This window comes from Cinclus cinclus, unplaced genomic scaffold, assembly GCF_963662255.1.
Source record: "Cinclus cinclus unplaced genomic scaffold, bCinCin1.1 SCAFFOLD_32, whole genome shotgun sequence".
Taxonomy (NCBI): domain Eukaryota; kingdom Metazoa; phylum Chordata; class Aves; order Passeriformes; family Cinclidae; genus Cinclus; species Cinclus cinclus.
The window spans coordinates 952,277-977,084 of record NW_026912098.1 but is presented as its reverse complement, the minus strand read 5'-3'; the positions used below and the strand labels follow the sequence as shown (position 1 = coordinate 977,084).

The 24,808-nt window shown below is 54.0% G+C and overlaps 1 protein-coding gene across 1 annotated transcript; it reads left to right on the top strand.

Moving 5' to 3' along the window:
• Window positions 1–984: 984 nt before the first annotated feature.
• Window positions 985–3,478, top strand: LOC134057353 (olfactory receptor 14J1-like; the record flags this gene model as incomplete). Its single annotated transcript, XM_062514342.1, has 1 exon — window positions 985–3,478. A coding segment is annotated over one exon (777 nt), but the record flags the coding sequence as incomplete, so codon positions are not given.
• Between the last annotated feature and the right edge of the window lie 21,330 nt (window positions 3,479–24,808).

Sequence of the window (24,808 nt, the reverse complement as noted above, 5' to 3'; positions counted from 1 at the left end):
CCTGTAGAGCAGCCAGGGGTGCCCAGGGCTGTCCTGCAGAGCAGGGTCCTGCAGCCCAGGGTGCTGTGCTGGGCAGGGACTCTGCTGCCTGCCAGGGACAGCTCTCAGCCAGCCCTGGGAGCTGCTGCCAGCACTGGGGGACAAGGTCTGGGTGGAGGGAGACAGCTGGTGAGACTTGGAAGTGTTCTCCTTGTGTGGTGAGGATGGTGCATTGATCAGGACTGATCCCAGCACGACATTTAACTACAGAACATTTCCAAATAGATTATACAGGGAGCACAGCAAGTCAGGGGCTGCATAAAAGGGAAAATCCTGATTTTATAATCTACTGCTCAGGGTTGCCTGGATGGAAAATTGAACATTGATATTCATATGTCTGTTCAGGTTGAGAACAATAAGAACAATTTCTCTCAGGTCACAATAAGAACAATTTCTCTCAGGTCTGAATAAACCAGGCAAAGAAAGAAATCAGCACAGGGCCCCTTACAGGCAGCATCAGTGTACCTTTTCCAGTCTCCTCAGGGTTGCTCTGACTTTGCCATCAGAGCCTGCAGAGGCAGAGCTGGCCCTGGCAGTGCCCTGTGCTGGGAGGGGTCTGCAGGGCAGAGCTGAGCCCCCAGGGCTGGGCTGGGCTCTGGCAGCACTGGCAGGGCCCAGCCCTGGGCACAGGGAAGCAGCAGCTGGCAGGGAGAGCTCCAGGCAGCAGAGCCCTGGGCAGGCAGTGGGGGGAAAGTGACACCAAGCTGGGCTGGGATATTTCAAGTCATCTCCAAACCAAACTATTCCATGATTACTGTTCTTACAGATCCCCATGCCAAGACACAGCAAATGTCCAACAGCAGCTCCATCAGGCACTTCCTCCTGCTGGCATTGGCAGACACGCGGCAGCTGCAGCTCCTGCACTTCTGCCTCTTCCTGGGCATCTCCCTGGCTGCCCTCCTGGCCAACGGCCTCATCATCAGCGCCGTAGCCTGCGGCCACCACCTGCACACCCCCATGTTCTTCTTCCTGCTCAACCTGGCCCTCACTGACCTGGGCTCCATCTGCACCACTGTCCCCAAAGCCATGCACAATTCCCTCTGGCACACCAACAACATCTCCTACTCTGCATGTGCTGCTCAGGTGTTTTTCTTTTTGTTCTTCATCTCAGCAGAGTTGTCCCTCCTGACCATCATGAGCTACGACCGCTACGTGTCCATCTGCAAACCCCTGCACTACGGGACCCTCCTGGGCAGCAGAGCTTGTGCCCACATGGCAGCAGCTGCCTGGGCCAGTGCCTTTCTCAATGCTCTGCTGCACACAGCCAATACATTTTCCCTGCCCCTGTGCCATGGCAATGCCCTGGGCCAGTTCTTTTGTGAAATCCCCCAGATCCTCAAACTCTCCTGCTCACACTCCAACCTCAGGGAACTTGGGCTTCTTGCTGTTAGTGTCTGTTTGGTATTTGGTTGTTTTGTGTTCATTGTTTTCTCCTATGTGCAGATCTTCAGGGCTGTGCTGAGGATCCCCTCTGAGCAGGGACGGCACAAAGCCTTTTCCACCTGCCTCCCTCACCTGGCCGTGGTTTCCCTGTTTATTAGCACTGGGGTTTTTGCCTACCTGAAGCCCCCCTCCATCTCCTCCCCATCCCTGGATCTGGCCCTGTCAGTTCTGTACTCAGTGGTGCCTCCAGCCCTGAACCCCCTCATCTACAGCCTGAGGAACCAGGAGCTCAAGGCTGCACTGCGGACACTGATGACTGGAAGGTTTCACAAACAGTGAACTTTGCCAATTTCTGTGAGTTGCCATTTTCTCCTAGTCACTTGTAAAATAAATAATTTTTGAGAATTCTTCCTTTTCCTTCATTGCCAGAAGTTTTTACTTTTTAGTCTAATAATTTGTGCACAAAATCATGCCCATATTTGTGATATATTTTTGTCTCTCCTGCTTTGCTCTCACCCCAGACTCTGTCCAGGACAGGCTCTGCTCTCTGTAGCTTTAAATTAACTAAAGGATCTCCCATTTTTTATTTTTTTTTTCTGGAGATCTCCTTTCTTTGAAGATTCCTTCTGCTCCCTTCTCTAGAGCTGCAGCAGCAATATCTGTGTGCAGAGGTGGGGGCAGGTCAGGGGTGGCACAGCAGCTCGGCTCCTGATGGCCACACCATTCCTCATCCATTACTATTTTTACAACAACAAAAAAAACTTTACACTACTCTTAAAAAAACCCAACTATATATATATATACAAATCATACCAAAATTACACAAAATACCATAACAAAACTACAAAAAAATTCAAAAAAACAAATCCCAAAAAAACCCAACAAAATTAATATAAATCATAGTTTAACCATTCCCCATAACCATACCCCACCCTCTTATCATCTCTTACCAAACTAATAATATTACTAATTTTAAATTATCATTTAAACCATATATTCTTAACAAAATAATTACTATTATAAAAATCCACCTAAAAACTACCCATTTAATACTCACCCAAACTAAATATAAACCAACAAAAAACCCCCAATCTTAACTAAAACTCGAATTCTAGATCATCAGAAATTACAACAGTTCAATAAACAAAATAAAAACAATAAAACGAAGTACAGTCAATATTTATTCACCAAACCTAATTAACAACAACCAAAAAGCCCAAAATATACATTTCCCAAAATCTAACTACATATATAAAACCTAACTACAAACATGAAATCTAACTACAACCATCCAATATAATAAAAAAAAAAATTAAAAATCCTAAAAATTATATAAGAAATATATAAAAATTCATCAAAACACCAAAATAATAAAAAGCCTTCATCTTCACAACGACTAGAAAACAAAAAAAAACCCTAACAAAACACCACATATACACAAAACACAAGAAAAAAGATACATGACACAAAAAATTAAAAAATATATAAATCAAAACTATCAAATAAAAAATCATGAACCATTAATAAAACAAAAATTCCCCAATCACCCAACACTCTTTTACTTACTACCACTTATTAAATAAATTATACTGAATCTAATCAAATTTATTTCTATCAATTCCTGTAACTCACTTATAACACAGGCCAGGTGCCATTGCCCACCTGGGCACACTGCTGGCTCATGTCCACCCTGCTGTCCATCACTGCCCCCAGGTCCCTTTCTGCCTGGCCCCTCTCCAGCCACTCTGTCCCCAGCCTGGAGCACTGCAGGGGTTCTTGTGGTCAAGGTGCAGGACCCAGCTCTTGGTCTTGTTGAACCTCACCCTGTTGGATTTGGGCCCTGGATCCAGCCTGTCCAGGTCCCTCTGCAGAGCTCTCCTACCCTCCAGCACATCCACACTCACACCCAGCTTGGTGCCATCTGCACATTTGCTGATGGTGCACTGTGCTCCCTTCTCCACATCATCAATAAAGATGTTAAACAGGACTGGGCCCACACTGATCCCTGCAGGACACCACTGCACACACGCTGCATGTGGCACCATTCCCCACCACTCTCTGGGCCCCGATGTCCATCCAGTTCTTAGCCCAGGGACGGGTGAACCGCTCCAAGCCACAGGCTTCAGCTTTTCCAGGGAATGCTATGGGATATGCTGTCAAAGGCTAAAGTTCAAGTAGACAACATCCCCAGCCCTCCCTGTATCCACCAGGCCCTGTCAGAAAACTCCTGGTGGGCAGGAGCTGGGCAGGAGGCAGCCGTGTGCCCTGGCAGCGAGGCAGGGCAGGAGCACCCAGGGCTGTGGGACCAGGACATCAAGGACGTGGATTATCCAGGGCACTGGGGCCTGGTTTGGGTTGCCCAGGGCAGGAAAGATGTCTGGCAGCTGGAGCAGGGTGAGGGAAGGGCCTCCAAGGTGGGGCTGGAGCCCTTTGGCTGTGAGCAGAGGCTGAGGGAGCTGGGCTTGTCCAGCCCGGAGCAGGGAAGGCTGAGGGGCTCCTCATCCCAGCCTGGCAGTGCCAGCCAGGAGCTGATGGAGAACACAGAGCCAGGATCTTCACCGGGGGGCCAGGGGGGAGACAAAAGACAATGGGTGGAAAGGGGGAAAGAGGGGAGATCAGACAGGACATGTGGAAAACTCTTGTTCCCATGGGCTCAGACAGGTTCTGAAATGATGCTCTGTCTCTGTCTTTTGGGATTTCCAGTTTCAGACCAGATCCAGACTTGAACCACTAAGGTCTGACCCAGTTTCTGCAGACTTGATAAAATATTTTCCATGTTAATCCCAATTTTGGAATGGGCCACAGCAGATTTTTATGGGACAGGAGCAGTCCTGGTGATGCTGGGGACCTGCAGCTTGCGAGGTGCGTGAGCACATGTCATAATTTGGGGCATTTGAGTACTTGAGGAAACGTCAAAATTTTCCCACCAGGAGAGAACAGAAATTTCCTGGATATGTACTGATGGTTGGAAAAGAAATCCTGCTGTTTCCCTCTATGTTACTACTATGCTGTGTATTATTTCATGTCCCTCTCCATTTGGGTGTTTCCAAGACTCCTGTTTAAATGGCCATGTCTAAGGATGTCTCTTCACTAGACCAGATGGTTCTATGGCCCTCCCATTGCTCCCAGATTTCCTTCTCCACTTCTTCTCTGATAATTTCACATCAGTCTTAGTTGTGTTTTCATTTGTAATAGAATCACCCTTTCTAATGTCTTTTTCTAAAATTGTTTCTGAATGGAAATCCCTTGTGCATGGCAGACATATCTGATACTGGTTTGACATTGCACAGAGCTGAGGGAAGAATTCTGATGATTATTAAATTATAACATTGATACACTTCTTATGTTGGCATATGAAGATAAACCTTCCTGTCCCTCTGAGTCTCAGCAGTTCCTGACCCCCAAAGGACACAAACCTGATGAGCTCTGGTGCCCACTGCACTGGTGGCTCTTGCACCTCCCTCCACAGGCACAGCAGAGCTCCCTTGTCCCACAAAGTCCCTGGCAATGCAGGGATGAAGGAAACAGGACAGGCTGTGGGGATCAGGGGCAGGGCACGGCCAGGGATTTGGGGTGGTTGTGAGCCCAGGGCAGGAGCCGGCCCTTGGCCTTGCTGAAGCTCATCCAATTGTCCTGGGCCCATGGCTCCAGCCTGGCCAGATCCCTGTGCAGAGCTTGCTGCCCTGCAGCACAGCCACACTCCCAGCCAGCTTGGGCTCCCCTGGACACTGACTCAGGGTGCCCTCCATGCCCTGGTCCACATCAGCAAGGAACACATTGAACTGCCCTGGCCCCAGTCCTGAGCCCTGGGGACACCCCTGCATGTGGCTCCATTGCCCAGCACTCCTTGGGCTGCACTTGTGTTTGCCATGGAGCTGGGCCTGCCTTGGCTTCTGTTTGCTGACCCCAAATGAACATCCCTCTGTGTCTGGGGCAGCTCCTTCTCCAAGGAAAGCAGCTGGGACTTGGTGCCAAGGAGCTGAAAGCTGCAGGCACAGCCTGGACTGGAGGAAGCTCAGATTTGCACTGGGCTGCTCTGAGTGCCAGGGCTTGGATGAGGGAAATGGTGGGGTGGGGGTAGGGACAGAGTGTGATTGATTGTCAGCCATAAAGGGTCTTGATTTTCATATCTGTTCAGAGTGCGTGAGGTGATGCTGGGGATGAATATAAACTGGAGACTGGTCAGATCAATCTATAAACAGGAAAAGAATAAATGGGAAAAAATTTCTTGTTCATTGTTTTAAATGAAATATGTTAAAACTTTAGTGAAAACTTAGACAACTCCTGCCTTATGCTCAGGTTTCTGGAAGTAGCTCTGTTTCAGGATACCTGAACCCCAAACTCCCTTTGCTCACAAGTTCTTTAGAATGGCAAATTATGTCTAGTATAAAATGAAATATTTATTTTGAATGGACTCAAGAACAACAGACAAGATGCTTTAAGTAACATACGTAGTGCGCAGGATAAACAGAACTACATAGACTGTGCACAATAAAGTTACCTATATTACAGCCAGTGAAGAAATAGCAGAGATCAGGAGTCAATGTAACTTACCACTGAACTGATGAGGGAGTGCACATGGAGCCCTTTCACTCAGCTTCCAGAAAAGGAACCACAAAGATTCATCATTCAGACTTGGGAGTGAAGCCCTACCTGTTTCCAGGGACTATGCAATAGAGTTTTGTATGGTGAAATTTTGTGTATATTTTATAGTTTTTTAAACTGAAGTGTGTGTCACTCAGAAATTCAAGGCTTATCTCCCTCCCTTCATTCTGCTCTCAAGGCAGGATGTTCATGGTCAGCTGGGAATTCCACCTCCCTGGCACCAGAGATAACTCAGCACAGGACAGATGTCCAGCCTGGGTTATGTCAGCAATTGCTGAGAGGGGGAAGATGCCCTGAGTGATGGCCCAGCTGATGGACAGAACAGATGAGCTGTGCTGTGCCACAGGGGAAGTCCTGCTGCAGGAACCTCATGGAACCAGGGGGCCGTTGTGACATTGTGATGGCTCCTGGAACCAAGGAGAGAGACCATGGTGACACCAATGAACCTCCTGGAACCAGGGAAAGAGACCATGGTGACACCAATGAACCTCATGGAACCAAGGGGCCTTTGTGACACTGCAAGGCCTCAGGGAACCAAGGAGTTCAAAGGTCTCAAACATTCTTTCCTGGGTTCTGCCTTGAGGAAGGGGGAACCTCCTTGGTGGCACCTTGGTCTGGCACACACCTGAGGAGTGACTCTGTTTTTAATGGTGAAAGTTAGGAATTCTAGATTCTTCTAAAAAATTAAAGGAAAATCCTGTCTCTGTCTCAGTGCAGCCAGTTCTGCAAGCAAAGCAGGTCCCAGATGAGGGAGGACAGACAGGATGGAGTTGGGGAATATGGAGCAAGGTTGTCCACATGGGGTCAGACCTCAAGTCACAGCTCCTCTGAGCAGGCCAGAGCTCCTGAGGAGAGACCCTGGATCAATATCAGTCACAGAGTGCTGCAGTCAACTCTGCTCTAAACAGAGCAGTATTAAAAACCATTCATTCAAAATAGGAATGGATATTTCTTAGAAATTCTTTGAAATATTTCTCCCTAAGTGGATTTGAAAACCTTCCTGATGAACTGCACCAGACCAGAGGGAAATCAAGGCAGAGCCGTGGTTTGTCAGGACTTACTTGATCCCAATGATCTCCGTGGTGCTTTTGGTGCTGAGCCCTTGAACCTCAGGGCCTGAGAGGAGATTGCAGTTATCTTTCAAAGAGTGAGAGTCAGAAGAAAAACCCAAAGTGTCTCAAAGCATTAATGGGTTCCACTGAGGTCCATCCCCAACAGGATCCTCTTGGACTCCCTGGAGGAGAGAACTGGAGGCCATGATTGCACAAAAACCTCCCAGACTTAAAGAACAAAGGACAAAGGAAAGTACCTCAAAAATTGAAGTACCTTAAAGATCCCATGAGCCCCACTGAGTGTTGTTACTGAGAAAGCCTCTCAAGAGACTAATTAAAGCAGAGAATGGGGGGCCATGATTGCACAAAGCTCTCAGAGACTCCAAGGCAAAAGGAAAACCCCAAGTCCATGGAAAAACCTGCAGTCCCTGGGAGCATGAAGGAGCCCTCAGGGCCATTCCTGACCAAGGCTCCCCAGGGACTGGTCCCAGCAGATCCCTGAGGCCACTGGCATGTGGGGGGATGCTGAGGGCAGGACAAGGGCTGACAGTGCCCAGCCTTGCTGGGGCTGTGCCAGGAGGCCCCAGTGGCTCAGGACAAGGTGTCTGCTCACAGCCCTTGCTGGCACAGAGCCTGCTGTGCCCCAGGCCACCAAGACTTGGCTTCTCTTTGTCCCCTCCTGTCATCTCTGCCTCCAATTTCCTGCTCTGACTGCAACCTGGGCACACTTTCTCAGTTGTGTCCTTCAGTGGGACCCATTAAAACTTTTAAGAAACTTTGGAGTTCGATTCTGACTTGGAGTTCTTGAGAGGTTTCCTAACAAACCACAGCTCTGCCTTGATTTCCCTCTGGTCTGCTGCAGTTCATGAGGAAAGTTTCAACTCCACTTATGGAGAAAGATTTCACAGAGCTTCTAAGAAATGCACATTCCTGTTTTAAGTGCTGTCTTTTTCTACTGTCCTCTAGAGAGCAGAGGTGATTGCAGCATTCAGTGCCCGATACTGATCCAGGGTCACTCCTCAGGAGGTCTGGAAAAGAGGAGTTTTCCCTTTTTTCTTGAAGCAATCTTCTAATTTCCCCCACTGCAATCAGACACACTCCTCAGGTGTGTGCCAGCCCAAGGTGCCACCAAAACCACTGCAGAGCTGTCCTGGGCCAGCTGTGAGGGTGGATCATCATCCCAACCTGCACTGGGCACTGCCAGGGGCTGTGGCCATGGACACTGCACTGACCCCACTGCTGGGTTTGGGTGCCATGGAAACCATGAGAACTTCAATTTTCTTTGGAAACAGTGGGGAGGACTGGGACATACTGGGGAACACTGGGAATGCTGAGGGGGAAACTGGGTGGACTGGGATGGACTGGGGGCTTACACAGAGACACACAGGGACATACTGGGACATACTGGGACTGACACTGGGCAATACTGGTGCAATTTATGAATACTTTGAGTGATAATGGGGTATACTGGGACAAACTGGAGACACTCTGAACAGTGTGGGGATGACGGGGGACACTGGGGTGTACTATGGATGACACTGGGGAGAACTGGAAGAGAGTAGGAATGAACTCAGGTGTATTGGGAGGGCCTGGAGAGGCGCTGGGGTTGTATTGAACTGTACTGGAGATGAACTGGGCTGTACTGGGAGGGACTGGAGGGGTTCAATGGGCTGCTCCTGTCCCCGCCCATTACTGCCTGCAGCCAATCAGCGCCGGGAATCGGGGAGTGGGGGCGGGGCCTGTGAAGGCGCCATATTTTCCTTTTTGCCTCTAACTCCCATCATGCACCGCGGCCCGATAGAGCCCCATTGGAGCTGGGACTACAACGTCCATCATGCCCCGCGCTCCACAGAACTCCGCTATCTGCCCCCTTCCCCCATGTCCCATAAGCGTCCCCCACACTCTCCAGGATCCCGAAGTGCCCCCTCACCATCCTCTCAGAAGTCCCCAAAAGCGGCTCCGGATTCCCTGATTGCTCCCAGCGCCACAGATTCCCGTTACAACCACTTCTGGGAATTAATCTCCTGTCACCTCCCGCGGCCCCATAGCCCCATAAAACGCAGTTGCACGTTTAAAACACTCACCGTGGTCCTGGCCCTAAAGGGCCCCGTTAGACCTCCCCAAGCTCCCCCCAAATGCTCCCGAACCGTACACGTTCCCCCCTGAACACCTCAAGTCACAGCTCGGACTCAAAAGTGTCCCCCAGGAGCCTTCCCGGACCCCAAATGCCCAGTCCGAGACACTTCCGGACTACAGCTCCCATCATGCACCGCGCCCCACAGAGAGACATTGCAGCTGCGCCTTCAACTCCCGTGATGCTCCGCGGCTCCATTGAACAGTATTCTACCCGCGCCTACAACTCCCATCATGGCCCGCGCCCCAGAGAGCCCCGTTCGAGCCCCCCAAGTGCCCGCCCGGACCCCGAAGGGCTCCACATTCCCCTCCCTGACCTCCAAGTTTTCCCCCTGGACCCCCAAGAGCTGCCCCGGACGCCGAGGTGTCCGTCAGAATCCCTCAGTGCCCTGCCCAGTGCCCACCCGGCTCCCTGAAGTGTCCTGCAGACCCTCAAGTTCTCTCTGAATTCCCTCCACAGACCCAAATCATCCCCAACTGTGCCCCAGAAAAGTTTCCATAGATCCCAAACTGTCTTAAAAAGGATTACAAAAGGACTGATAAATAGACTAGCATAAAGAAGGAGAAATCAACAGCCAATAATTTATAGGATTTGTGTTGCTTCGCACCAATGACTAGTAACTTCTCTGGTTTCTAAAAAATTGATAGGTTTTAATATAAAAACTATAATTAGATAATTAAAAATAATGTTTCTTTTTAGAAATAGAAAAATAAATTTATTTACTAAATTTAATTATTTTCCATTTATTAAATGAAAAACTGCTAATATTTCCTTTTATAAGGAAAATATATTTATAATTTTATTGTTTACATTAATTGTAATTATAAGAATACATTTATAGGGATTTTTTTTTTATTTTTCAGGATGTCAGTCTCAGGTGGGCAATGTCAGACATGGTGAGGTTGGGGGTGAGGAGCGGGTTGTCCAAACAGGGTCAGCCCTGAAAGGGATCATTCTTCTCTGTGCCCAGATCTCCTAAGGAGACATTCAGCATCAACATCACTTGGGGAATGCTTCTGTCACCTCTTCTCGGAACTGAAAACCAAAAATAATATGCCCTTGAGTAAAACCAAAAATCATGAGGTGCACTTTGAAATCTCCCTCCTTAACAGAACTCCAAAGTGACTGCAAGCAGCTGCACAAGCCCTTGAGACTTGAAGACAATGGAAGGAAGACAAAGAGCTCCCAAGGCCTTTGTGTATTTTAATGATGCCCAGATTTGGGGATTTGGGGCTGACTGCAGGAGCCTGAGGCACTGAGAGAAGGTTGAAGAAGCTGCTGCAGGAGTCAGCAGCAAAACTGCAAGTGCCTTGGAGCATCAGTGGGCGCCATGAGTGAGGGCAGGGAGTGCCCAAGGCTCCCCAGGGCCTGGGGAGAGCAGATCCTTGAGGGCAGGATTGCAGGAGCCAAAGGCTGTGAGCAGGGAACTGCAATGCTGAGCAAGGCCTGGGCTGGCTGGAGGAAGCAGAAAGGCCAAGGCTGAGCCCAGGCCTGGGACAGCAGGGCCTGTCCCTCACGGGTGGCTCGGGGCTGTTGCTGGGGCAGTGGGATGGCAGGGGCAGCAAGGACAAATGGCATCAGCCTGCAAGCCCTGCCAGCCTCCTCAGGGAGGGCCGAGGCAGAAGCAAAGTGCGGCCCCTGCCAGGAAAGTTCCTTCTGTGGGGCCTGCAGAGGCCCTGCCCGAGCCCAGGGGACAAAGGCCTGGGTGCCTCTGGCCCTGCCAGCCCTGCCCAGCCCTCGGCCATCTCTCCTGCACCCTGTGCCCCCTCTGTGTGCTGCATAGCGAGGAGGTTGTGGAGCTGAAGCCTTGGGGCTCCCTGGCAGTGAACAGCACTGGGGTTCCTTTTTCTCCCCAGCTCTGCCTTGAGGCACCGACCCTGTAGCTCCAGAGAAGTCATGGAGGAAAGATGTCACGGCATACATGGCAATACAGAGTACTTTATTTTGTGTAACCGCGTATATAATACAGCTCTGGGACTATATAGTCTGAAATTTGCACTACAAATGCAAATACTGAGATGAAAGTGTTAGAGACAAAGGCTTTCCTGTTAACAAATACACAAAAATATATTACATGTGCCAGAAGAAAAAAAAATACACAGGACACAGAGTGGGCATTAATGAGTAACATTGTAAGAGCTAGAAAGGAGAATGAGAGTTTCTTGCTTCTGAAAGCATGAACAATGATTTTTCTCAGACCATCCTTGAGCTCCTGTTTCCTCGGGCTGTAGATGAGGGGGTTCAGAGCTGGAGGCACCACCGAGTACAGATCTGACAGGAACAGATCCAGGGATGAGAATGAGATTGAAGGGGTCTTTAGGTGAGCAAATGTCCCAGTGCTGAGGAATAGGGAGAGCACAGCCAGGTGAGGGAGGCATGTGGAAAAGGCTTTGTGCCGTCCCTGCTCAGAGGGGATCCTCAGCATGAAACCTGAAGATCTGCACATAGGAGAAAACACCACAGAAAACACCCAGATGCTAAACAGACAACAACAGCAAGAAGAACAAGTTCCCTGAGGTAGGAGTGTGAGCAGGAGAGTTTGAGGATCTGGGGGATTTCACAGAAGAACTGGCCCAGGGCATTGCCATGGCACAGGGGCAGGGAAAATGTATTGGCTGTGTGCAGCAGAGCATTGAGAAAGGCACTGGCCCAGGCAGCTGCTGCCATGCGGGCACAAGCTCTGCTGCCCAGGAGGGTCCCGTAGTGCAGGGGTTTGCAGATGGACACGTAGCGGTCGTAGCACATGATGGTCAGGAGGGAAAATTCTGTTCCAAGAAAGAAGAAAAAGAGCAACAGCTGAGCAGCACATGCAGAGTAGGAGATGTTGTTGGTGTGCCAGAGGGAATTGTGCATGGCTTTGGGGACAGTGGTGCAGATGGAGCCCAGGTCAGTGAGGGCCAGGTTGAGCAGGAAGAAGAACATGGGGGTGTGCAGGTGGTGGCCGCAGGCTACGGCGCTGATGATGAGGCCGTTGGCCAGGAGGGCAGCCAGGGAGATGCCCAGGAAGAGGCAGAAGTGCAGGAGCTGCAGCTGCCGCGTGTCTGCCAATGCCAGCAGGAGGAAGTGCCTGATGGAGCTGCTGTTGGACATTTCTGCACTCTGGGCATTGTGGACTGTTCAAAGAAGTTATTGACAAGCTTGGGGCAATATCTCTCATTCAATCCTCTAGTATAATTTCTGGAATCCAGTCAAAACTACTTATCTTCCTATGGGGAAACCTCACTACACATTTTTAAGTTTAGGTTTTTGCTGCTGAGTTACTGCATCATCTTCAGCATCACTCTCAGTCTGAACACTAGGGAGCCCAGAGGGAAAACAGAGCTCCCTGTACCCCAGTGCAGTCAGACTTAAATGTCCCACACAGGTGCCATTTCCTGATTACACCTTCCTCTATTTCAGCGTGAACATAAGCATTCTTTAGAAATAAAGTGGACTCTTTGAAGACTCCAGTTAAATAATCATTTTCTCTGAAACATCCTCTCTTTCCTTGTGCATCTGGACATGGAGGGATATCCAGCTTTAGTCTGGCTCTCTGCTGCCTGGAGTTGTTCCTACTGGGAGCTGTTGGTCTCTATCCAAAACTTGTCCCTGCCAGTGCTGCCAGAGCCCAGCCCAGCCCTGGAGGCTCAGCTCTGCCCTGCAGACCCCTCCCAGCACAGGGCACTGCCCAGGGGCATCTCCCTGGCAGCAGGGCCTGAAGGGCAGCTCAGACAAACTGAGATGCTGCAAGCCAAGGTGCTGCTGCTGCTGTCTGTAGGCAGAGCAGGCTGAGGAGGAGGCACTTTGTGAGGCAGAGCTGAGGCACATCTGCTGATGCCCCGTGGGACACTGCAGGAGTCTCAGGGACACAGACACACCTGACAGCCCCTTTGCCTTGCCTTGAGGAGAGAGCTGAGAGCAGCCCTGGCCATGCAGCAGCATCTCCAGAGCAGGAGGAATCTGCCCTGCTGGGGGTGGCTCCTTCCACCTCCAACTTCTGCCCACAGTCCATGGGGAGCTGCCAGGCAGGCTGAGAGCTGTCCCTAGCTGGTGGCACATGCCCTGGGCTGGCCAAGAGCCCTGAGGGCTGCAGAACAGGCACTCCAGCTCTAGGTCATATGGTCCCAAGTGTATTTCCAGGTGGAGGTTCACATATGCAGCCCCAGGCCCTCTACAAACACAAGCTGCCCGCTGCCTCTTCACCTGCCTGGAGTCCTGCCTGCGTTCATGGCAGCAAAACCAGGCTGTTCCTGGCCAGAGACCAGAGCCCTGCTCCTGCAGGATGCTCTTGCCAGCACTTTACAGGATTCTGCTCTGCATGCAGCACTTTTCCTTCCCCCTCTCAACAGGCTTTGGCACACAGAGCACAACCTGGCTGGCTCTGCCATCAGCACACCCCAATCACAGGTGGAGGAAGAAGAAGCAGGGGCTGTTTTGCAGCCATGCCCAAGAGAGACTGGAAGGGTGCCCTCCCTCTGGTCTCACTTGCTTGGCTTTCTGACTGGGTCTGGGGCAGGGGCTGTGATTCCTCATTTGTGGGGACCAGAACCGCACTCAGGTTCCCAGCACTGCCTGACAGCGCTCTGGACACTGGCACGGTCACGCGTCCGAGTCTCGGGCACTGTGCTGCTGCTTCATTTGTCCTTTGGCACACCCAACGCTCCTTGAGAAGCCCTGATGGTCTCTGGTTCTGCCCTCTTCCTGACCTGGGCAGGGATGGAGCATTGCTGTGCTTTCAGGAAGCTGTTGTTGAAACCTTGCAACATTCCAGTCTCCTTTGCCCTCTGTGGATGCTTGTCATGGAATCCCTCCCAGTTGGGTTCAGAGCATACTCAGGTGGAGTGGCTCTTCTAAAACCCAGGGCCTCCAAGAGTGCTCAGCAAGACCTTTAACTCCACAGTGTTGTGGAACTGGACCTTTAGCACAGAGATATTTCCAGCCTGATCTGTCCTTGTTCCTCTGCATCTCTGCACAAAACACAGCGTGGAAGAGAACGGCAGGAAGAGCCCATGTGTCCCAGGGCTCCGGATTTGCGGCGCTTGAGCTCCACAGAGATGCAGGCAAAGTGAAGAAGCCAAACTCTTTATTGATGGGGGTCAAAGCAAAGGGAAGAGATGGAGGGGACAAAAGGGATGGGTACAGTGTGAGGGCTGGAGGGAGGGAGCAGTGAAAAGGGTGGAATGAGATATAAGAGATAAAAGGGATAGGAACAGTGTGAGGGCTGGAGGGAGGGAGCAGTGAAAAGGGAGAGATAGTGGAGGGAAGATGAGAGGATGGGCAGTGTCTGAAGGCTGGAGGGAGAAAGCTATGTACAAGCAGGGAGAGGGCTGAAGCCACATGAACTTCAACAGGCTCAGCTGTGCCTGGAGCTCCAGCTGGTCTCTTCTGGTCTCAAGGTTGCCTCATCTTCCATGGCATCTGGAGAGCTTAAAGGGATGCTGGTTCTTCTGAGCCAGCAGATGAGCATGGTTCTGCAGCTCTTCAATTGAGTGTATCTTGAATTCCTACGTTTGTCTGGGACGGGCTGTCGTCTGTCATCAGGGCTTGAAAGACTGGAAGAGAGAGGAAAGGAGCCATGGTCAGAGCACGGATCTGTGGGAATCCAAGGTGACCTTCCTGCTAGGGCCATCCCAGCTAGCTTATTCCATGGCCAATACAGAGGAGGGGCCAAGGGGATCAGCTGCAAGGTGTTGGCCACAAATACCCCCACCCATGTCCCTGAAATCTCTGTGTGCTCCATCCACGCCACCGTTCATCCACACAGGGAGTGAAACCCTCCACAGCCGGGCCAGGGATTGCAGCTCCCTGCCCAGGGATTGCAGCTCCCCCCACCAGCCCCGCTGACAGCCCGCTGCCCTCACTCACCCTCCCTGAGCGCCTGGGGCTCTTCCTTCTGCCCCCTCAAGTACTGCCCGGCGAGCCCTGGGAACACAGAGCCTGTCACTGCCCCAGCGGCACAGCTCCCTGCCAGCGGCGCTGCCAGCCCTGTGGCCACTGGCCCTCCTGGCCCGGCAGGGCTCAGCCCTGGCCTTCGCCACCTCCTGACACCCAAGGAAGGGCACGGCTGGGAGAGGGCGGCAGCAGCCCCGAGGGCAGCCAGGGCTCCACGGCGCCGGGCCCGGATGGCGCCGCCGGGGCAGCAGCCGGGGCAGGGGCCGAGCCGTGGTGGGTGGGGATGGACCCCGGGCTCACCGATGAACCTGATGGCCGCCTCTCGCAGGGGCTCCTGGGGGCTCTGCAGGTACGGCAGGGCCTGGCGCAGGTGCTGGGCCGCTCGGCTCCTGTCCTCTGCCAGCTGGGGAGAGCGGCGGCAGGCAGGGAAGGGTCGGGGCGGGCTCTGCCCCTTTGGCAGGCGCTGCCCTGAGGCGCCCGGCCCCGGCCTCCCCTGCCCGCCCAGCCCTGAGGCGCGGCCGGCAGCCGCTGGCGCTGGGCTCTGCAGGGGCAGAGGGCCGGGTGCTGCCCGGGGAGCCGCGGTGCCCACCCGCCCCGCGGCCCCTCTGGGCCGGGGCTCCGTCGGCACCCGGCTCGGGGCCACGGGAGCCTGGAGCAGAGCCCGTGCGGCCCCTGGGTGCAGCACTGGGCACGGCCACAGCTGCCAGCCCCACACTGCGAGCACCGCGCTCAGGGGGCTTCTCCAGCCTGAGCCTGGGGCTTCCAGGCCGTCCTTACCAGGCACTCGGCCAACTTCCACAGCTGCTCCTTCTTCAGCAGCTGCTCCAGATTCCTCCTCTTCAGGAATATGTTTGCACAATGCAGCGTTGCCCGAGAGGCCTGGAGAGCAGCAGAGATGTGGAGATGGCAGCGCAGTTCAGGGCACAGGACCCGTGTCCCTGTGCCAAGGCCTGGAGGAGGCTGCAGCCCGGGAGGTGCCAGGGCAGGAGGCAGCCGAGCCCCCTCCCAGGGATGCACCAGAAGCCCACGAGTCCTCACCTCTGCCACACGCCGATTTTCATCATGACAGTGGAATAAAAGTGGGAGTAGGCTCTGGCACACAGTTGACTTAAGGGGCTTTTTTCCCTCGTCTACTACCAATTCCATCACCTTGCAGAAGAGGTCAAGGGAGAGCAGCTGCACGTGGCTGTTGTCCTGGAGGAAAGGAAAAAACCTCAGCACCAACTACTGCAGCCCCTGAACAACAGCCCAAATAATCCACAGGGCACCCAGTTTCTGGGCAGCAGCCAGTGCCCGTGGCTGAGGACACTGAGCCTTACGTTGTCAAAGAGGGCCAGGAGTGCCTGGGCCAGCTTCAGGGCGGTGGTGCTGGATATCAGGATCTCTTTGTCCTGGAGCACATTGGTGAACACGTGGAGGCTCATGCCAACCACCTCTCCATCTGCATCACCCAGCAGCTCCAAAAGCCTTTGAGACAGGCTACACATTTTTAGGGCCTGTGTGGAACACAAGGTTGTGCTGTGAAGCCAAAAACGACAGCACCACCAACACTGCCCTGGCACTGCAACCCCAACTGCAGGGCCCAGAGGCCAAAGGCCTGTCCCAAAGAACTCAGGGAGGTGAGGCAGGAGAGCTGGGAGCATCTGCCTCAGCTCCTGAAGCCCAGCCAGCCCAAGGGGCTGCTTTCCCCAGCGCAGCTTCAGCCGCTGTCCCCTTCTCACCATCGAGGGATCCTTGCTGAGCACCACAAGGCCTCGGAGCGCCAGGCGACGCCTCTCCCTGCACTTGCTCTGCACATGCCTTGACATGAGCTCAAGGATGCTGTCAGCACAGTGAGTCAAATCCAAGCAGTCCAGGACCTGGAAGGCACAGGGCAGTGACAGGGGACCCAGCCAGCAGGAGCCCAGATCCGCACAGGGCTGGGCCCAGACAGCAGCACAGGGCACGGGCACCGTCCCAGGCAGCTGTGGCGATGACCACAGAGAGCTGGGAGGCAGCTCAGAGAGGCAGCGCTGGCCATCGGGCTCACCTCCACAAGGAATGCCAGGAAAGGCAGATCCCAGCGTGGCTCTTCCCTGCTGAGCCAGCCAAGCAGGCGGCGTGCAATCCCAGAACACACGGAGAGGGAGGCACGGCGCATCTGCCTGATGGGGGAAAAGGCACCAAGACACTGAGGTGGGCAGGCAAACCTCTCTCAGGACTGAGTCACAGAGGTCCAGTCTTTGCCCAGCATCCCTGGAGCTGATGTGGGCATTTTGGGAGGCTGCTCCTTCTGGGCACCTCCTCTCCCAGCCTTTTCCAGTCTGCTTGGCTGTCCCTTGGTGACAAATCCCTCTGGCCCATGAGCACAGGGACTGTGTGGGCCACCCCGGGCACAGAGCACAAATGTTGGGGACAGAGGGGAAATGGGGGTCTCACCTGGCCAGCAGACCCACGGCATAGTGCTGGGTGTCAGCGCAGAGCAGCGTGTCCCAGCCACGCTTGCGCTCCATGGCCATCACCTCAGGGTCATAGTGCAGACAGAAGAGCAGAGCCTTCATGGCCTGCACCGCAAACCTGTGTGCAGAGCAAAGTCCAGGTCACCCTGGGAGCACTGGTGCTGGCCACAAGGGCATGGGAAGGACAGGAGGGCTAGGACCTGTTGGGCTGGCTGGGAAGGCGATGTTCCTCCTGGCACGCTGTCCAGAAGTTATCAACTTCCTCTGGCATCTGCTGTGTGGTGATGACAACGTGGAAGAGCAGAGCCACAAACAGGCGGGAGGAATAAAGGATCATTGCCTTCTGGCACTGAGGCACAATTAGCCAGATCACCAGAGTAGCCTGCAAAAGAAGCAGCCCGAGACAGCGCTCAGGGCTGAGCTGTCCATGGGGCAGGGCCCGAGGGGAGACGCAGGGGGAGCAGCGGGCCCAGTGCCCCCTGAGCCTGTCCCTAGCCCAAGTTTCAGCCCAGTGCCTGAGGCACGGAGAGGATGGAGAGCTGCTGGAGAGGCGAGTGGAGAGCGATCAGAGGCCAGTTCCAGAAACTCACAGCCAGGGCAAACACGTCTTTGTTGTCTCCATCAGAGGTGCTCATGCTGTGCAGAGGCCAATCCTCCATCACACAGAGCAGTGTGGGCAGCACCTTCTCCACTGTTGGTCCTGACGAGCCTATGGCTCTCCACATCCTTGCAGCAGCTCTGTGGGATCACAGCTCTGTGTCAGGGGGTCTCAGGCACAGGACCATGCCCTGTACAGCTGTGGGGCCCAGGTGACAGAGCCCCAATGCCCTGAGGGGGAGGGAGGGAGCATGGCAGCAGGCTGAGGAAACAGAGGGGCCTGAGGCTCCTGGAGCTCTGTGCCTGTCTGGCAGACCCCACTGGACAGGCTGTACAGGGCCATGGGCCCTAAAGGCTGTTGAGCCCTGAGCTCTCAAGGCACGTGGACCCTGTACCTGTCACACGTTGGGGCACAGCGCAGGAGGGTCAGCACCACGTCAGCAGGGTGTTCTCCAGCCAGCCTCCAAATGTCAGTGCGCAGCCTGACACCCACAGTGGCATGGGACACGAGATTCTGGTGAATGCTTTTCACCATGGCTGGCACCTGGAGGAGGTGGGGAAGACTTGGAGCACTGTCCATGGGAGACACTCCCCAGCTTCCCCTAAGAAGTGCTTCCCTCCCCGCCACACTGTGTTGGCCTCAAAGACTGAGGGGGCCCAGTGACCATGGCGTGAGTGGGCATGCACTCCTGTGAGGCCTCAAGCCCTGGCCTCAGGCTGCTTACGTTTGGCTGGGAAGAAACACAGGGCTCCTTGAAATAGTCCCCAATGAGTTCCTGACTCAGAGTGGCAGTGGTGTCAGTATTTGTGATGCCCTCAGTCTCTGCAGTGCCGGCCATGTCCTCAGTCTCTGCCATGTCAGCCTTTGCCCTGCCATCATTCATTGCAGTGTCAGAGCCCTCTGAGCACTCAGGTGAATTTGGGCTGACATCTGGCTCTGCCTGGAGCTCGGTCAGCCTGGAGTCAGGCTCAGCTGTGCCCTCTGTAGCTGTGGTTCTGGTCTTCCTACGTCGAATGCGTAGGAACTTCTGGAACCTCTGCAGGAGAACAAAGGACAGGGAAGAGAGGCAAGTTCCATGCAATGCTCCAAGCGCTGTGCTGGGCTGAGCAGTGACAGCAGGCCCAGCCCAGGTAGGGATGGCTGCAGGTACCTTCAGTGTTGTGCGGCAGCGGCCGCGGGTGGGTTCCTGCTCTTGTGTCCGGTCCATGGCTGCTCCTGGGTAAGAGCGAGTGCAGCCAGAGCTGAGGGGCTGTGGGAGAGGCCAGAGAACACAGCCCTGCCCTGCGCTCCCCAGGCAGGGACAGCCCTGGGATGCCCCAGGGGATGGAGCACGGCTGCTGCGGGGTGTCTGCCCAGCCCCTCTTCTGTCCTGTCCCTGGCCATGTCCACAGTGGGTGGGATGGGATGGGATGGGATGGGATGGGATGGGATGGGATGGGATGGGATGGGATGGGATGGGATGGGATGGGATGGGATGGGATGGGATGGGATGGGATGGGATGGGATGGGGCCCAGCTGGCAGAAGCCATTAGCCCTGTGGCCCAGCTGTGCCACTCACCATCCTGCATTGGCTGGAACTGCTCCAGCTCTTCAGGTGGTTGTTCTGGAGATACTCCAGGGCCTTTCTCTTTTTTCCCTCTGCAAACATTGAACAGGCTGAGAAATCTGCCTGCCATGTCAGAGTCTGGCCTCAGGGTCACCTTCTAGAGAGATGCCTTGGGAAAGCTGTGAGGCAACAAGTCGTGCAGTTGTGCCTTGAAGACACCCACGACAGAGATGCCTCAGGAAGGCTGCAGGACAGCAAGTCCTGCACTCTGCTCTTGAGGGCTCCTGCCACAAGGACAGGAGACTCCTCGTAAGCAATTCTGGTCACCAAGTCCCGCGGTCCGGCCGTGAGTGCACCTGCAAAAGAGAAGCCTCGGGAAGGCCGCGGGCCACCAAGTCCCACGGCCTTGCCACGAGGTCACCTGCAGGAATAACGCCTCAGAAAAGCTCCGGGTCAGACACGAACGAGTGCGCTGTGTGGGGGCTCCTCACAGCACCGCTCCGGCGCGTCCTGTCCCGTCGCCTGCTCCGAGCACTGTGGTGTGGCTGTGTCACTGCCAGCTCCTATGTCAGCACAGGTCACAAAGGGTCCTTTGACACCGTGTCCCATTCCATGCCGTGGTGACCGTGCTGCTCTGTGTCATAAAGGCCCTTGCACACACTGCCACCTGCCCTGGGGACACCCTCAGCCCACCCAAAGTGGCCCAGGTTGGAAGAAATCCCTCGCCCCAAGTGTTTAAGGCTGCCTGACAGGATGTTTATGAGCAGCTCTAACCACCAGCAAACACTGCCCTGCTCTGCGGGCTCAGGGCAGCAGAAGGAGCCCCCAGGGCTGCTGACACAGCCGTAGCTGGAAGGGCACGGGGCCTTCCAGAGAAGCTGGCACAGCCTCCTTGGGGCACATCCCAACTGCTGGCCATCCTAAACCTGGGGGTCCAAAAGGTCCCTCTTGTTCAGCTCTTGTGGCCTAAAGCTTCAGCTGCTTTAGCTCCTGGGGCTAAGCTGCTCATGCTGAATGTGACAACTCAGAGAGAAGAATACAGTTCATCCAAATCCTTCTGGGACACTGAGAGGGGAGGCTGTGCAAACAGGAGCATGGTTTGCTGTCACCTCTCTGCCCTTCATGCCCTTCAGCACTTGGGAAGCTCAGCCAAGCGCTTTGTCCAAGGGTGCAATGAAGCAGCTGTTCCTGCTCCCAGCTCTGGCTCTTTCCTGTCTCTGACCTTGACTGGTTTTGTCCCTCTTGCTGTGCCCTCTGTTGCCCCTGTGCTCAGTGGCTGCTCCCCAGGACTGTGGAACTGGCACAAATCAAGGGCTCCAGCCCCTCCTTTCTCTGCCCTTGCAGCTGCCTGGTCACAGCAGCCTTTTCCATCTGGAAGCTCCACATGGAGAGGCAGTCCCCACCTCTGTTCCCTGCACAACCTCCAGGAGCCCAGGGCTGCCATCTCCAGTCCCTGCTGGCACTGAGGGCTCCCAGGTGCCCCAGGCTGCTGTGACACCACTGCACACGGGAGGGAACAGTGCCAGGGGCTGTGCTCAAAGTCAGGTCCATGTGCTGCTGCTGCTGCTGCTGCTGCTGCTGCTGTGGGTGTCATTTGTCCAGCCGTGCCCCAGAGTCAGGGATCAGATGCAGGCACTGCTGCTGCTCCCTCGGGATCAGCCACAGTTTGGGTGTTGCTGTCAGTGCCAGCAGAAGCGGTGGCTGGAGCAGAGGGTGCTGACAGTGCCCCAAGCCCCGGGGCCAGAGGGGTCCCTGGGCTGGGGCTGGGAGCTGGGAGGGAGCTGCCCCTTGTTCTCCCTCTGCCCCACACAGAGCTGGGCCGGGCACAAGGGGGGCAGCCCAGCAAACAGGGAGCCTGCAAGTCCCTTCCAGCCCTGTCTGCTCAGAGCTTGGGCCTTGGAGCTGCAGGTGGACAAAGGCAGCTGCTCCTGGTCCCTCGCTGTGTCCCCGTGCTCAGCAGTGCTGCTCCATCAGTCTGTGCCCAGCAAGGGGGAAAAGCCTCAGCCCTGCAGGGCCAGGAGCTGCCGGGCTCTGCCTGAGCAGCTCAGCCAGCGGGAAGGAGCTGCTCCACACGGGAACCAGGAGCAAAGGACTGCAGCACCTCGTTCTTGGGCAGAGCCCCGATTCTCTGGGGGAATAGCAGAGCTGTTCTCATGCACTGCTGTGTCAGAGCTGCAGGTGCTGTGCCTGCAAACACAGGGCTTGAGATCTGCACAAGAATTCTGCAACTCGTGACTGGATCAGGATGTCACCAGTGCTAAACTCCAGTTTAGTCCAAAGCAACCACTTTACACCTCTGCTGCTCTCTGCTACATTTTTTCTTCAGAGTATCCAGACAAAAGTAAACAGAGGAGGAGCCTACATTTTCATTGTTTATCCGAAATGCATCTCATTTTGCTGTACATTCCTTTCTTAGGATGTGTTCTCTGTTTAAAAAAAGAATAAAGGGAAAAAATGAACAAACAAATAGTGAAGAAGAGGAGAAAAAACCACAATGTGTAGTAAAAAAATCTTCTGTAACTTTGGATTAATTGGTAACTGATCATTTTAAAAGACAACTAAATTATTTGCTTTGTGAAAGTTCTGATGACATGGATCCATCTTACTGACCTCACATAATTTTTTAAATGATTTTGGGATTTGATTGTAATATTAAGACATCTTAAATTGTGGTTGAAGAAAGAGGAAATTGAAAAATGGATTGTGTATGATTGTGTCTTGAGGGTAAAAAACCTTGCAGTTTGAAACTTCACCCTAAAGTATTGAAAATTAAAGTTATAACTCCAAATGGATTGGGTGACAGCAGCTTTTCCTATAGGATGTGCAGCATCAGAAAGACTTCATCAGTGAGGTTGTGGGTGCTTTTATCTTTGTCCTGTGCCACTCTGGGATGTCATGAAATGGGGCTTCACCTGCCACCAGCCACACTCTCCCTCTGACACTGCAGATCCTTGGACCTTGTGTCCCCAAAGCAGAGCTGGGAAAAAAATCCCCTGGCCACTGATTTACAAGGTGAGCTGTGCCAAAGTAAGAGCTCTGTGGGAAATCTCTGCCCATCCCTATCCTTTAAATATATCCATACAAGGGGGTGTGCATGGATGTGTCTGGTATAGAAAGGAAGGGGTGTGCAAGCAACGTGACTGACTTTTTCCCTCTCCGTGTTTACTCCATACCCATGGGTAAAAAGACATTATGGAAACCCTGCAACAGTCAGACCCTTCTGTCCATGGGTACAGAGACATCCCAGAGCCCCTGGCACAGACAGACCCTTCTGTCCATTGATACAGAGACATCCCAGAGCACCTGGCGCAGTCAGACCCTTCTGTGCATGGATACAGAGACATCCCAGAGCCCCTGGCACAGTCAGACCCTTCTGTGCATGGATACAGAGACATCCCAGAGCCCCTGGCACAGACAGACCCTTCTGTCCATGGATACAGAGACATCCCAGAGCCCCTGGCACAGTCAGACCCTTCTGTCCATGGATACAGAGACATCCCAGAGCCCATGGCACAGTCAGACCCTTCTGTCCAGGGATACAGAGACATCCCAGAGCCCCTGGCACAGTCAGACCCTTCTGTCCCTGGGAGCACAATGGGGGTGGGTGGGCAGTGAGTCCTGGACAGGAGCCAGACCTGTGTCCAGCCCTGCCAGGCCCTGCCAAGGCTCAGTGCTGGCTCCTCTGGAATGGGAAAGCCCTTCAGCCTTGTCCCTGCCCAGAGGGGCAGTGCTGGCCTGGCAGCACAGGCTGTTTTCCCCACAGGCTGCACGAGATGAGAACACAACACTTGCAAACACTGAGTGCAAGCCACAGCTCTGGGTGCTCCCCATGCACCTCAGCCCTGGTTCCACTGTCTGCCCCAAGCTTCAGGGGATGCAGTGGGAGCCCGGCTGGGCTCTGCCCTGGGGCCATCCTGCAGTGACAGCTCCAAACAGGGAGCATTCAGGTGCCACAGACAGCCAAGGCAGGGGTGGAGGGGAGCTGGTCCAGCCCAGACTGCACTGCTGTGTGCTGTGCTCTGGGGCTGGGGCTCCCTGCACAGGGGACTGCACTGCTGTGCCAGAGGACACAAGCTTCAGCTTCAGCCTAACTGAGCTGGGTGGGTGGGCTGGGAAGAGTGGGGAGGCTCAAGGGGATGCACAGAGTTCATCCTGCGGGAAGGACGAGGAGAAGGGAGTGGCAACTCAGCAGTGAGGAGAGCTGAGAGCAGGAGAGCAGCTCTGAAGGACACTAAAATCTCACTGGACCTCTGAGACATTGCTGCTCTTCAGCCAGTGAAAGAATGAGTCCCTAATCCTGGAACTCAGTCTTCCTCGTGCTGAGGGGCGTCAAGGAAGGCAACAAGGTGATGGAGACTGTGATGGGCTGGGAATTCACTGGGGGAAAGGAGGGAGCACTTGTGAATTAAAAGGCAGGTGGGGGAGAGAACTGTTCAGAGAAGGACTGAGCTACAGCTTGAGCAGGCTGAAAAATATCATTTGGGGTCATCCCAGATTGATTTCTTTTCAGAAGTTATTGAACAAATTTACTTTTTGGAGGATGTCATGTTTTCCCTTGGAGGTGTACACTCTGCAAACTTGAGCTGCGTTGCTGAAATGCTCAAGCAAGTCTCTGCTGCAGGTCGCTCCATTTCTCCTTTGGCTGATGCCAGCCTGGTGCTGAGCTGCAGCAGAGACCTGGCAGAGCCCAGAGCAGCCTCAGCATCCACAGGGCCCGGCTGCAAGGAGAGAAACCAGAAATTGCCCATCAGCTGAAGGCTCCTGTGCCCCTTGTCCCAGCTGTCACGGTGCCCAGGCCATGCTGGCCGTGCCCAGAGCAGTGCCCATCACTGCTGCCTTGGGCAGCAGAGCAGGAGGGCAGGACATGTGCCCAGCCTGCAGCCAGCCATGGCACATCCACCTCCTCAGCAGCTGCCACAGCAGGATGCTCCTGTGCTCGCTGCCATCTCCCAAAAGCTCTCATCCCACCGTGCCAAGAAGATGGGGACCCACCTCATGCCATCGCTGCTGGAAGAAAAGCTGGTCCCAAGGGATGTCCTCAGCCTTCTCCAAGGGCACGGCCCATCCACGCCGCAGCTGGTCCCGAGCACTTCCTGATCCACACTGGAGCCCACCTGGAACACTTCCTTTAGAGAAAGAATC